General features: G+C 44.9%; 1 protein-coding gene across 1 annotated transcript; it reads left to right on the forward strand.

Annotated features, from left to right (window-relative positions):
* The first annotated feature begins 6,910 nt into the window (after positions 1 to 6,910).
* On the forward strand, positions 6,911 to 12,174 carry LOC136953745 (neuronal acetylcholine receptor subunit non-alpha-3-like). The gene is made up of 6 exons (XM_067247144.1): positions 6,911 to 6,977; positions 8,197 to 8,348; positions 9,777 to 9,821; positions 10,112 to 10,221; positions 10,619 to 11,540; positions 12,007 to 12,174. The coding sequence occupies exons 1-6, from the start codon at positions 6,911 to 6,913 to the stop codon at positions 12,172 to 12,174; spliced, it is 1,464 nt and encodes a 487-aa protein (XP_067103245.1).
* Positions 12,175 to 15,339: the final 3,165 nt, after the last annotated feature.

Consider the following 15,339-nt stretch of genomic DNA (forward strand, 5'->3'; position numbering starts at 1 on the left):
TTTTAAAAGTGCTCTTCTCCATGCAGTATTTTGAAGGCAGGGTGAAAATCTGTGATCCTGTCTAAGTGCCCTGTGCAGGTATGTGTGTTTGTGTTCATGTAGCAGATGGTGGGGGGTGGGGGATAATGCTAATGTCATCATGAAAGGGTTAATGCAACAATGGGATTATGTAAAAAAAACGAATTCTCATTGGGGTCAATGCCTCTGGGAGCTGACAGAGACAGGAGGAGCACGTCTGATATCACACATGCCCCCAGAGGCTAGGAGACACTGAGAATAAAGGAGAGGAGGAGAGGCAAGAGGATGACGAGGAAGTGAAGGGCAGGGTAGCAAGGGAAGAGGAGAGCAAAGGGAAGAGAAATGAGACAGGATTGACAGAGAGGGAGAGAGGAAGAAGGAAGAGAGGAAAGAGAGGAGTCGGGCTAGGAAAAGAGTAGATAAGGAAAGGAATGAGGAGAAGAGGACAGCAAAGTCAACCCATGCTTCCTAGGAACAGCCCGAGGGCTATTTAATGTCATTTGGGTTTTAATGAGTCATGACTTGGTCTGTTGTAGACTCTGGCCGGATCAGAGTCACATTTATATCAACATGATCCTTGCTCTTGTGTCAATGTCAAATGTAGACATGCACTTGCCCACATACTCAACACACAAACTTCGATATTTGACTTATTCCCTCTCTATTTTGGGGGTCAAAGGTGAAGCGGAATATGCTGGTCAGCTTTCTCTTTCTCTCCCGTTGCCAGACGAGAGTCTAAGTCTGTCTGAGTCTGTGTGTTTGGGTAAATGGTGAATATGACCTCCCTGGCCTGCCTGGGAAGTCTGTGGGCTAAATCCCTGTCAGAACTACAGCCTCTGTCCTGGGGTGAGGCTTATGTCTGCTGGGGAGTTTGGATGTGTGTGTGTGTGTGTATGTGTGAAGCAGGATTCGCGTCATTGCTATGGAGATGAAACAGGTCCTTAATGTTAAGTGAGAAGAGTGTATTTGACAAGGGAGAGAGAGAAAGAGAGAATATTTTGTGTGTCCCAAGTTAAAGACGATGACACAGAAAGACGGTGACAAGGGCCTCCCATATTTAAAGTAATTTGAGGCGTGAAGTTGATTCTCTTCTTTCCCCTGGTACCACCCCTTCTCCACGACCCATCTCTTCCACCTCAGCTTACCTCTGTTCTGGACGTCATCACAGTTCAGCCAGGGAACGCATCCTCCTGTTAACACCTGTCACCGGAGATCTCCCTCCTAGCCAGCAGCCCCCACCCCCCCGCAAACACGTCATCCATGTACATGTAGCAACGGTCGTCAGTCCAAGGCATGACTGGTCGGCAGGCTTGCAGGATGGTTGGCTGACAGGGAGTGCATCTCTTTAATGATAATGCAGTGTATTTGTATCGCATGGCTGGCTTGTATAAGGCCTGGTGCTCCAGACTGCCTGTAAGTGGAAGGGATTATACATTATTAAGAGTGACTAAAGATGAATATTTTACATGATTCTTTTCACTCGTCAGAAGCTTCACAGCATTCAAGATGTCTTGCGAAAGTGTCTGTGTGTGTGTGCGTGCGCATGTGTGTGCGTGTGTGAGTGTGTGTGTGTCTATTGACTGTTCATATTAGTTGGGACAGGATGGATATCTCTCATGCAACATGTCTCATGTAGTCAAACTTTTATACATTTCTGGAGTCTGACATCATTCTGTGAGATAAGATGCATTCAGTGTTTGGCCTTCAGGCTTCCTCTCTCCCTCCCTCATTCCATGTCTCTCACTGATCCTCACTGATCCCCATGATGCCCCGCTCATCTTCCCCACATTTGTTCCGTTCCACCTCTCTTTTCCTACTGTTTCAATCGTTTTCTCTCCCTTCTGTTCTGTTCCTCTCTCTGACACCTATTTTGTTTCTCCCTCTCCATCTGTCCCTCTCTGCTCTCCCCCAAACTGCTCTGTTGGTGATGTGTCACACACCCCCTCTCCCTCTCTTTTTCTTTCTTTCTCTGTTCCTTTTCTCTCTATATATTTCTTCCTGTCTTTCCCTCTATCTGTCTTATATCGTTAATCCAGAGCTGTCTGTCCAATCAGCATTCGTGAGGACCAGGGTAGGAGAGAGAGAGGGGCGATGATAGGGGATGAGGGGGGATGGCTGCGGTAAGGCGGTGGTTGACGTGAAACCGAACGGTAAGTTGGGGGGGGGGGGTATTCTCCAGTGTTGGCGGAGGAGAACGGTACGTGCCAGGGGCCAGTCGACCGTGGCTAACCAGAGGAGACTCTGTTAAATAATTCATACCGATGAGAGGCTGTGTAAGCGTCGCACACACACAAGTACTAATGCACATACACACCCAGGCAGACGTTCTCTAATATACTTTCACAAACACACCCACTCATAGAGGGGAGAGCGCGGTCCTAATTTTGTTCGCCGCTGAATATTTATGGAAGTTCGGACTAAGGAACACTGTCCGCTAAATTACGAAAATAAAATAATGTTTGTTTTGGAAAGGAAATGTGAATTTGTTATGGACTGTATTGTATTTGTGTGAGAGCATTAATGTACACCGAAAAATCTATGATTTACTGTTCCTTCATTCAGAGCCGTGCTTCTGCTTTTAGATATTTCCCAAAAAGATACTTATACAATATTTAATAGTACAAACTTTTTGTAGCATTTTCTTTGATGTTTCTGCACCACACTCCCTTTTTTATATCTATGTAATATAATATAAATTTTTGGTCACTAGAAAGTGATGAATTTATAGTGATGAAGTTGTAAAATGGCTATTGTAAACAAATCATACACAAACCATGTGTGTATACATACATGCAACACATAGATAGTACTGTCTATCATGTCTGTGTGTGTCAAAGTAACTATTTTTCCCAAAATGTTCTCAAGGGTCAGAGTTTGTATTTACTGGTATACATTCACGCCTCTAAGGGTCTTGGTATCAATGACAGACTATATTAAGTTAGTGTATGTGTTATGCAATGTCATGTGTGAGATTGGTGGAACATGGACTATACATGGGGTGATGAACATGAGGGACTAGTTCCTTGTTCTGTAATGCACTGCACAGCCCTATGGCAAACTGAGCTCCACACACTAACATGAATGTGCATGGTGAAGTCATGTGTGCCCAGATGTAGCCTGTGTGTGTGAGACTGGGAGGGTGGACAGGCAAAGAGTGCTGTGAGGATCCGGTTAAGGAGGAGCGGAGTGAGAAGAGCCTCAGAGAAGAGAGCGAACAGGGAAACTCCTCATTGGAGATGTGTGCGTGTGACCATGTGTGCATGCTTGGATCATGCTCAATGCCGCAAAAGATGAAAGACTGATCGGTTCGTGACAAGAAGCGCTAAATTCCTTCACTGACGGACACCAAGATAAAGACAGATACAAAGATAGAGAGAGGGGGCAAAAGAGATACACTCCCACACCAGGGGGGTATTCCAGAAAGCAGGTTATGTGACTTCCCCGGGTAAGTTAACTCCCCAGCTGACACCCAGCGTTGTAGCAACATTGCCAGTAGGTTGCTGCAACAATGTGAATCAGCTGGTGGGTTAACTTACCCGGTTATGTTGCATAACCTGCTTTCTGGAATACCCCCCTGCTTATTAATTTGTTCATTAGGCATGATGAATGTGAGTTACAGTAGATGTTCATGCTGATAATGTGTTTGCAGTGCTACATCAACCATCCATCTCTCACCGTAATGTGTATGATATTTGTGTATAAGCTGGTTATCAACACATTACTATCTCTTTTCCATTAATGAGTACTATGTAGCAGTAGCGTGGCCAGAATTGTATTTTGGGCGTCAATGGTGTCAATGGATTGTGGGTACGCTACTGCTATGTAGTTTGCATAGGTTTCCATGCACCATTCCAACAGTGCTCTTCCAATATCTCTGACAGGGTATCGTGTTACTAGGAGCAAAATTATGGGATGGCGTGTTGGCTTGCATGCTTGGGTTAAGAACATGTCCAGCCTGCTTTTGGACGTTGTTTAACACTTCATTGATCTGAAGTATGTTGTCAATAGCCCTCTATGTTCCTTAGAGCAAATGTGAGGCAATGGCTGTGCTGTGTCCTCTTAAAGTCATGTGAGTGTTTGTGACACAGAGAGGGTATGTGTCGTCTGTGTTTTTTCAGATATTTAGAGTCTGCTTAGCAAATACAACTTTCTGTAGGATTCTGCTTTAGGCAGACAGACGGACATTCCTCTGTTTTTCTACCTAGCCTTTGACCCCTGAACTCCAAAGGTCCACAATCATAGCATGCACTGGGAAATTGCTAAGTGGCCATTTTCTGCTAATCCCTCTCCTCCTCCTGGCATGTGTGTGTTTGCTCCCTGATACAGTTATTTTCTGCTCTGAGCCAGTTCCCTTGTCACGATCTGTGCCTTTGAGTGTTTGGTCTCCCGTTTGTTGGATTTCGGACCATGAAGTCTTTGTTGATGAAAGTCTTATACTCCTGCAGATTAGGAGACCTCTTGATATCCATTCTCTCACATCTCCAACAAGCTAAGTCTGCGTTTCTAAAACTACGTCAAACAATATTTGGGTTCAGCTACAAATCACTATTGCTAGAAATTAATCTCTCATCTTTGCCTTGGTGCTTGTGGGATCTCTAATGGTATTAACTGGGATTGTAACACTGGTTTTCCTTTGAAGCTCGCCTGTTTGAGGTTTGATGGCGGTAGTTGGCCTTTCCTGGTTTATCTGTCATGTCTAATCCTTAAAATAACAAACAGATTAAGATGAGCCCTCAGGTCAGAAAACACTAGGTTGTGTCTCTTATTTATACTCTGTGAGTGAAGTCAAATTATGCAGAAAATAATAATAAGCCAAACAAAAATAAAAAAACTGAGATGCCGACAGAGAACACACACACACACACACACAAACACATACACACAGACTGATACACAAAGGCTAATACACAAAGTATTCACTTATATATGCACTTACACATACACACTTTCTCTCTGTCTCTCTTTCCCACACAAACACACACAGACACACACACTGCAGCTGCCCCCGGTCACTCAGGATGAGAACTGGCGTACAGGTTTCTAGCCCGCGAGAATACCCCTTTTCCGAGCGATTAGGAATGGGGCGGGCGACGGCGGCAGGAGAACGGGAGCCTCTCTGAGGCAGCAGCTGCCCGCCCCGCGGCCCCAAGTGGAGCGGAAAATCAGGATAATTTCATTGTGATAATCAGCCTCCCGTTATCATGGCCACTTCCCTAGAACTGAGAGGAGTACAAATACAAAAGAGAAAATGTAGGACTAAATGTCTCCCAAAGTGTGTGTATGTGTGCCACTGTCTGCACAATGTGTGTCATCTCTCTTTAAAGATATCGCTCTCTCTTGCCCTCAGTTAATCTCCCTCTGATTTCATCTCTTCTGGCTCGACCTGATTTGTCTATGAAAAGAAAGCACAGAAGACTAAGGCTCATGTCCAGCCGGATTATCCCCAGGGAGTCTGCAGTGGAGTCTCTCTCTCTCTCTCTCTCTTTCTCTCTCTCTCTCTCTCTCTCTCTCTCTCTCTCTCTCTCTCTCTCTCTCTCTCTCTCTCTCTCTCTCTCTCTCTCTCTCTCTCTCTCTCTCTCTCTCTCTCCTGTGTGTGTCTCAGGGGGATGTTGGCACCTCACAATGCCCCTAGGAGTGCCACCAGTAGGAGTCAAAGGTTGGCATTGCATCTGGGCACACTGCACTGATGCACGCCCAATTATGCCACACAAATTCTGATGCTTTGCCCAGCTCCACCCTCTAGCCCTCCTGACACACACACACACACACACACACACACACACACACACACACACACACACCAGACACAAACACGCAGACACTGACAATCCCTCGGCTGCTGCTAGTAAGGCACGTGAGGAAAGTCAGTTAAATTATGCTTGACTGACGTAAGAAACATCGGGCCACAAGATAGAGAGAGAGATAAAGGATTGGGGTGAGGTGAGGTGGAAGGGTTAGGGTACTGTAAAATACAGACCGATCCACATACATGCTGAAGTAACCTACTAATGCACATAAAAAAACAGAGAGGAGGGGGGCGGAGTGTGAATTTACAGTAAAGCATCACTGGTTGACCTCAATAAAGCATCACTGGCTCGCCTCAATATTAAAGCTGGGTTCATTTCTCCATTGTGTATCTTTGTTTCAAAGGAAACCATGTGTGAAGAGAATCCACGGTGAAGACCTATGGTTACCTGATGGCACTGTATGGAACTGTACTGCTTTACAGCGCTCCCCAGTGGCTGCTACGGTATTGACATGCGCTCCATTTAGGAAATTGAGTCAACAAGCAACGGGAAGGCAAAAAATGTTTTTACTTGTGGTACAAAGTTCCTGTTTTCCATGAGTATTTCTCTTTTGGTATGAAGCTTTAACGCTTTGCTCTCAATTCCATTCAAAGATGACAACTGTAGAAGTTGCCTACATAAAATCCTTTACTTAAAACAAAATGATTCTCATAAAAAAAAAGACAAAAACGAGCATTACCTCATATGTTTTGTTTTCCGGCGAGGGCGCACGACTGGAATACATTTATCTTTATCTTTAATTGGTTTGAGGCAATTTTATCCAAGCCGCCCCTGAGCTCGCGTCCTGGTCGCGCCAGCGCCCCCTATCTTCCACAACTTACTACTGGGTAGCCGTTGTGGTCGTGCATGCCTCGCGCTGGAGAGACGTGCACAACGTTTGTGGCGCGTCACCGGTGCCTTTTCTCCTCGCGACAAGAGTTTCATTTCGTGGAATCGGGGCTTAGTTTTTTTTTTTCATCACCAACTGTAATTCAGGAGTAAATACAAATTTCTTTTGGAATGTAGTGTAACTTCCAACCCGACGCAGAGCCATAACTTATCTCTAGTTTGAATATTTTTAGGTTTCAAAGGAAAAGAAAATCACCATGAACTTGCGACTCTCCCTACTCTTTCTGACTGTCTTGTGTGCGCTCTCCATTGCCACTATCCCGGGTAAGTAGCTATGACTATATTCGAGAAATGATAAACTTCTTGTCTCAATCCCCGTAGTCGTGCATGCAGTTTCTTCTGTAGCCATGTGTCTGTCAGCATGAAAACGCACGCTTTATTTTTGATTATTGATCGTGGGGTTTATGTGTTTTTTAATCTTCCTAAGCGTTGATTTGGGATTTGATCCTGCTCTGTCTAAGCACCTCCAAACTAAAAAGCCCTGTTCACTAGTCATTCCCCGGAATCGAGGTTTGTTCTCTGGTGAGCGTGATCCCGGTCTGTCCTGCTGGCTGACCGCCGGGATGACGAGATGCATCGGGGACAAAACAGGGGTCGAATGACGTTGTTTATTTTCCGGCTATGCTCTTTCCTTCTGCCAGATACAATTTACAGTCATGAAATGTTTGATGAACAGTTATGATCTTTGGGTAATAATTACATGACAATGAGAACTAAAATGTTGTTCTAAGATGACCTCTTGCACTCACAATCACTCACTTGTATAACACAAATACACAAACACCCTCACACACCAACATTAAGTGAGTACTAGTGAGTTTCTCATGATATGAGTCCTAGAAGGAGATGATCTAAAGGTCCTACAGATGGCCAGCCAGAGGTGGATGAACTCCCCTGGCAGGTGAAAGTTCTCAGACACACACACACACTCACTCACGCACACACACACACACACAAAGGGGAGGAGAAAAGAAACTCTAGATAAAAGGCTAAACCTAAACACACTCTACCCTTGGCGTTCCATTTGAGCTTCTGCCGTCTCTCCTCTTGAGTACCAATGTCCATTAGCAGCACACAGCCCCTGGCTGAAGGGTGTCTGGGTGACAGGCTAGGTCACTCCACCCCTCTCTCTGTCTACTGACATCCCTTCCTTTCACACCACTCTTATGCTATGACACACTCTGTCCCCGTGCTGAGTTGTTAATTTAGCCACAGTTTTGTTGTGTGTGTATTCATAATAAACATTAAACAGTGTTTCATTTGCATTTTCTTTTGTCCCTCAATTTCCTTCCTGCCACTTAACCTACATTTCTCCTTCCATGCCTCTATGCCTCTCTCTACCTCCCTCCCTCCTTCACTTTCTTCTTCTTTTACCCCCCTCCGCCATTTTCCTCCTGTCCACCTCCCTCCACCCTTCCCTCCCTCTTTACCTTCCTCCTCCTCCCCCCCCCCCCCCTCTACCTCTCTCCATCCTCTCTCCCAGCCCCGGGTGAGTTTGTGTCCCTGGCAGAGATGGAGGATGCGTTGCTCAGGAACCTGTTCCAGGGTTACCAGCGCTGGGTCCGACCCATCCAGCACGCCAACGACACGGTCACTGTACGCTTTGGTCTGAAGATCTCTCAGCTGGTCGACGTGGTGAGGACGCCTGCAGTACGCACACAGGCACCAGCATACACACACTGAGATGAAGAGAGATGCATTTCTTCAAATCTGAATTACATGTAAAAGACACTGCCTTCGCTTTAGTTAGGAAGCTAATGGTGTACTATCAGTCAGAAGGGGCCTTTAGCAGTTGAGTTGTGGGGCTGTCCATGGTGCTGAAGTCAGCACCGCTGACAAATTCAACTCACTCGTCCCACAATGCGGCTGTCCATGGTTCTGAAATAGCCATAACCCATATCTCCAAGTCTTCCTCTTTACTTTCCATTCCCAACAAGGGCCTGATTTAAATCTTTCAATAACTGTCTGTGATGGGTTAAGATGGTTTAGCTGTTATTGAGCTGAGAACATAGGGAGCTAATGGAACATCCATCCTCATGTGCTTAAAATATTCATCCTTTTTCTCCATGCCACCTCGCTATCCACCAGTCGTACTGTATGTGTGAGTGCTAAAGCCTAAGTTATGTATAAACTATGCATTGTATGTTCAGTTGCTGACAGTCATGGCCATGATGGTGCAAAGACCTACCACTGAACATTTTATTAATTCAATAAAAAAGTATTTCTATTGGACCAACAAGAAAACAATCAGCATATACTGTAATGACACATCATCACACACAACACCAGCAGGTAATGTGTAGTGTCAACACAGCTTCGTGGGTTTTTAGGTTTTGCCCTGTTTCAGTGATGGAAATGAATGTGTTTGGTGAATTAATTTAATTTGGTTGATGGAGTGATTTTCTCTGTCATCGGTTGTCTCCTCACTCTTATTTCTCCATGATAATATGTGCCATAAGACAATTCTTCTGTTTAGGCAAGGTCATAACTTTGTGACATGACTGTTTTAGGTGGCTCAGGAAATTACGTGAGGTTTTGTAGTAGGTTGCTAAAATATTGAATGGTCCTTTTGAGAGAGTGGATGAGACCTACTCTGACAGAGAGAGAGAAAGAAAGAGAGACTGGGGAGGGATGTTGTTGAAAGGGTGTGTGTGTGACAGAAAGAGAGCCTCATACACACCCACAGATAGTGTGTGTGTGTTCCAGTGTTCCCAGACAGCAGACCTGTATTGGATTACAGTTCACCTCTGGACTATGTGATCACCGCAACATCAAACTGACTCTGACAGCTGTGTTCCTGCTCAGCTAATACAATTCACTGCACTCTTTCTCCTTCTGGCTCGCTCTATCTTTTTCTCTCTCTTTCTTAACGAGCCTCTGCCCTGGTGATGTAGAAAGGCCACAGTGTCAGTACGAGACCAATACAAAACTAGCTGTTATTCCCTGTTTCTGTCTCTTTTCCTCCCTCTCTCTCTCTCTCTCTCTCTCTCTCTCTCTCTCTCTCTCTCTCTTTCTCCCCCTATCAATTAAAATGAATGCTCTTTCTCTGATTTCTTCCAACAGGATGAGAAGAACCAGTTGATGACCACCAATGTCTGGCTCTGGCAGGTGAGCAGGATAAAGTTGATTCTTTATTCAGCAACACTTCATGCACCGTTTGGTCCGGTTAATGGAAAGGGATATATTTTATCTAAGATAAACATGGAGCTATAATGGAGAGGTTTCCAAGCCCTGTATGGTTAAAGTTATAGTCTGGGATGCAGTGCATGTGGGTTATGTAAGGGATAATGCCTGACGAGGTGTACAATATCACCTGATAATGGACACCCCTGCAGCCAATCAGAATCGAGTATTCACCAAGACCATGGTATAAGCCACAGTAACATGTTCCTGGACAGGAGTGGATTGACTACAAGTTGCGATGGAACCCTGCTCACTATGGAGGAATCACATCCATCAGAGTTCCCTCAGAGACCATTTGGCTGCCAGACATTGTTCTCTATGAGAAGTAAGAGGAACTTGTATGACTTGAAATAAGAAAATACATTTCATATTAAATCATTATATATATATAGTGAGTAGCAAATATTATAAGGTCTCGAAAAATGACTATGACAAATCCACACCAGTATTCTTAGAACTGATTTATTATTTAAATTAAGAAATAGAGGACATTCATTAAGATGATGACTTAACAGTCATTAAGTCTGGTGCTGCTGTGGTTTTAGTGGGAGATAATTACACACCGGTGTGAATGGATTGGGAGGTTAACAAATCGAGCATTGCACATTGCTCATAACATAACAGCAACATTTTCATTTCAATGATTATGTTTATATTAAGGTTAGTATTAATGATATGATGATTCTTATGGAATAGTGACTATGCTGTTGCTCCTCCACCAGTGCTGATGGGCGCTTCGAGGGCTCCCTGATGACCAAGGCCATTGTCAAGTTCAACGGCGCCATCACCTGGACGCCGCCGGCCAGCTACAAGTCAGCGTGCACCATGGACGTCACCTTCTTCCCCTTTGACCGGCAGAACTGCTCCATGAAGTTCGGCTCCTGGACGTACGACGGCAACATGGTCGACATGGTCCTGATCGACGACCACGTGGACAGGAAGGACTTCTTTGACAACGGCGAGTGGCAGATCCTCAACGCCACAGGGGCAAAGGGGAACCGGAAAGACGGCCTCTACTCTTATCCCTTCATCACATACTCGTTCATCCTGAAGAGGCTGCCGTTGTTCTACACCTTGTTTCTGATCATCCCCTGCTTGGGCTTGTCGTTCTTGACAGTGCTGGTGTTCTACCTTCCGTCGGACGAAGGAGAGAAACTGTCGCTCTCCACCTCCGTCCTGGTGTCGCTCACTGTCTTCCTGCTCGTGATCGAGGAGATAATCCCTTCCTCCTCCAAGGTCATCCCCCTCATCGGGGAGTACCTGCTCTTCATCATGATCTTCGTCACCCTCTCTATTATCGTCACTGTCTTTGTCATCAACGTGCATCACCGCTCCTCGTCCACCTACCACCCCATGTCGCCGTGGGTACGCAACCTCTTCCTCCAGAGGCTACCCAGGATGCTTTGCATGCGGGGCCATACCGACCGCTACCACTACCCCGAGTTGGCGCCTGAGAGCCCCGAGCTGAAGCCCAAGACAGGGGCACGGAAGGGGGGCCAGAGGGGCTCTGGCGAGGCCCACGGACAGGCCTCCCCAGAGGGGAAGGAGGACGAGAGCCAGGCCTGGCTCAACATGCTGGAGAGGGCTACGTGCTCAGTCCGCTACATCAGTCGCCATATCCGTAAAGAGCACTTCATCCGAGAGGTGGGGCAGCCTGCAATGTACCTGGTTCATTCACATTTAATAGATTTCAGTGTTTTCTTTTTACAATTTTCTCCATACTTAAAATAAGGTGCAGCATATAGTATATTACAAATACAATTTGTATCAATAAAATATTATTATTATTTTTGGTAGAACGTGCTGTTGTGAACCCTAGGTAGTACCTTCTGACCTGTATAAGGTTTATATAGAATAGAACCGTACAAACCTATGGAACCTATTTCCTATAGAGCATTTTTCAGAAACAATTTTATAATGCTGTGTTTTAAGTTTCTAATGTGTGATGCGAAAGCACTCTTTAAGCAAATGCTGTTCATTATAACACAAGAAAGTTGTGTCATGACTATTATAATTATTGACACAAAGACACAGAAAGTAGACATATTCTAACATTCTTATTTTCCTGGTTCTTGGCATTCCCGTTGTTCCTCGCTCGTCTGCCTCCCAGGTGGTCCAGGACTGGAAGTTTGTGGCTCAGGTTCTGGACAGGATCTTCCTGTGGGCCTTCCTCACCGTGTCAGTGTTGGGCACCATCCTCATCTTCACCCCTGCAATCTACATGTTCCTCAGCACTCCCCCACAGTCAAATACAGCCCCAGAGACTACTGGCCCCTAGCCTAGATGACCCAGACACTGCCCTCACCCACTTCCCTTCTCTGTCTCCACCCTGAGTCAGCACCCACGATCCTCTCCTCGGTCCAGATCTTACTGGTCTCTCCACCTCAGTACCTGTACCCAGCATTGGAAGCGGATCAGGTTGGCTTGGTTCTGCCCTCTGCACATTCTGCCATGGCTTACTTAGGCCCAATTATGGATATCACCATGTCAACCTGCAAGTACTGTAGCTTAGTTCTTCACCCTAACATCTCCACAGCTGGCAGTTCATCTCTGACGCCACATTTCATCTAAGTAGATATGTGGATGATCTATCAAAAGAGACAAGACTCACTTAGAGTTTAAGGGGGAGGGTGTTAGATCAAAGTTGTGCTGGGTATTACACATTATTGCTTTAAGGTAATGTAACGTAGTTCAATATCAAGATTGAACTACCTTTGATTAGTATAGTACACCATAAATATATTGCAATGTATTCAATAAATAATATATTTCACTAGGTTGTAACTACGGCAATACATACAACTTACTTGCAACATAGTACCTATACGCTTTATCTTTTTATACTGTGGAGTTATTTATTTGAAGAATCAAATCAAATGTATTTGTACAGCCCTTTTTACACGCAAGCCTGTCACAGAGGGCTTCACATACACCCATAGAACTGCCCCTCAACCAACCTAAACCCTCAAGGAAGACAAGGAAAAACTCCCAATAAACTCTCAACAGGAGAAAAAAATGGAAGAAGCCTTGGGAGGAGCAATTCAGAGAGGGATCCCCTCCTCCAGAGACGGTTGGTGAGAGAGAGGAGCAGAACACAGGCTAAACAAAGAAAAAACAAAGAAAAGAAAAGTTAGATTGTAGAATGCTGTCAGTATCCAGGTCATGGATTGGACACGTATTTTATATGGGAATAGTCAGCGGGGGACCTCATTATCCAGAGACTGTGTGGGTGCAGCTAGTTTGTTTTGACTTGTTTGTCTCAAGCTTTCTGTAGTGTTCTCTTCCAACTCCAAGCCAAAGTAAGTTTGGGGATTTAATAAATTTGAAGTTGTTTTGGTATAATCACAAATAGTGCAAGCACAATTTATACATCAAGATTTTAATTAATACAATATCAGACTGGGTCACCAACTGTAAGCTAGACAGTAAACACATACATTGTATGAACGGATGCAAAGTTCATCAGCCACGATTTTGAGTCCTGGAAAAAAATAAAGATATGGATATTTTCAGTAACAAAAAATATTCCACTGTGATTTTAATGTCTGGTATGAATAAAACATTTTATGAGTGAATAATTCGTTTCAACCACTAGGTTGCACTGTTGTTACAATCTTTAATTTCTGTATCCCCCCTTTCAGATAAGCGCCAGGCTTTATGAAAATAAAATTGTCATAATATTGTTTTTTCAAATGTGGCAATGTTTGTCTTCAAAAACCAAATCACATGTACGTATCCAAAACGCTTTTGCAAGGTGCAGGAGCGCTGAGAAGTGGTGTTCCTCTTTTTTGTATGAATATTTCCAATCTCTTTAGAGCCCTTTGGGATCCAAATATGATATTGGTGTTATATTATGCTCATTTCTTGCTATAATAATAACAAACCTCTGGCATAATCATAATCATCATGGCGTAAATGTGCTCGGTGCTAGAGTAAGAACAAGATGTTGATTCACCAAGACAATGATTCATGGATACAACAAGAAAATCTACAGTCAGGTGGCTGAGCGGTGAGGGAATTGGGCTAGTAATCCGAAGGTTGCCAGTTCGATTCCCGGTCAAGCCCACTGACGTTGTGTCCTACGGCAAGTAGGGCAAGGCACTTCACCCTACTTGCCTCGGGGGAATGTCCCTGTACTTGTCCCTGTTACAGTGACATAAGGGAAATTATTGTGTCTCCCCACCAGTACGGAGCGGTGCCTTATTAGATATCTTTACTAGTTCACTCTCTCTCTCTAACATGCACTCCCTCACACACATGCTGTACACATCAGTTCCACATCTCCTGAACTGAATACCAAACAGTATATGTCTCATGTCCCTTTTCCTCTGCCTTCATCTATAACCTTTTTTCTCTTTTTCTCCTCTTTCTTTCTGTCCCATTGTGTCACACTGACCTTTTCAGTCAGGTCTTAAGTGTGTATGAGAGGTGTAACCTTTCCCAGGCCTTCTTTAACAACGCTGTTTCCTACCTGTGTTCAAGGATGAGTGGCCAGAACCAGTCTCACATGGTAGAGTTTCAGAGGGATGAGAGAGTATTTCATCACTGTCTATCAGTAGTCTCTGATACACTGTATCTCTCTCAAACACGCACACACACACACACACCTGGGTAACCTCAGGGACTGGCGTTCTTTCTGTCATTATGGAAGCCCCCCATGAATGGTGCATCAAAGCTGGCATGGCCTCAAAGACAAACATAAACACCCCAAACTCCTTTGACCTCATTCTATCACTTTCACACCTCTATTGGAGACATACGCAGGGCATGGTAGGGAAAGGTGTGTGTATGTGAGAGAGAGAGCATCACTTGTGCACGTGCTCCATCGACTTGCAAGTCTGTCGGTCAGTCTGAAGACAGGAGCAGAACACTCAGGCAGGGAGCGCAGAATAGAGAAAGGCATGCTAAGCTACTGCATTAAAACCCATTAGCGCGATACATCTCATTTATAAAAGATTAACTAATTAACAGCAGCTTCCATTCTTTTGTTCCCTCTCTCCCACAATCTCTTCCATGACATGGTCTCCTCTCCCCATCCATCCCCTTCTCTGATTCATTCACTTATCCTGTACTTTTCCACACGTATATATGGAGAAAAGTTTACACTCTCATGCAGACACATTCGTACGCACACACACACTCCCTGCTGACTGCAGTGGTCTGTGGGCCTTGCTGCCAAATCGGATCATGAGGTCTCAGCGGGCTCCTGCTGGTGAAGATCAGGTCACTGAGTGTCTGTTTCTCTGGATGTCACCTCCCACTGTGAGACCCACTCCCCCTCTCACTCACTAAAACACACGCACACACACACAGTAGACGAGAGTGGCAAGAGGTGTGTGTGCGTTTGTGTGTACAGCATTGTGTAAACCTTTTGGATGTTTGGTGCTCTGACTGTGGTAGAATTCGCCTGAGTAGTCTACCCCCTTGTGACAGATTGTTGTGC

This window comes from Osmerus mordax, chromosome 12 (assembly GCF_038355195.1).
Source record: "Osmerus mordax isolate fOsmMor3 chromosome 12, fOsmMor3.pri, whole genome shotgun sequence".
Lineage (NCBI taxonomy): Eukaryota > Metazoa > Chordata > Actinopteri > Osmeriformes > Osmeridae > Osmerus > Osmerus mordax.

What these genes read in the sequence shown, in the direction of transcription:
- LOC136953745 (XM_067247144.1), top strand. Translation starts at nt 6,911, where the DNA reads ATGAACTTGCGACTCTCCCTACTCTTTCTGACTGTCTTGTGTGCGCTC. An exon ending in TCTCTCAGCTGGTCGACGTG is followed by an intron (nt 8,349 to 9,776) that starts GTGAGGACGCCT and finishes TTCTTCCAACAG; the next exon opens with GATGAGAAGAACCAGTTGAT. An exon ending in GACATTGTTCTCTATGAGAA is followed by an intron (nt 10,222 to 10,618) that starts GTAAGAGGAACT and finishes CTCCTCCACCAG; the next exon opens with TGCTGATGGGCGCTTCGAGG.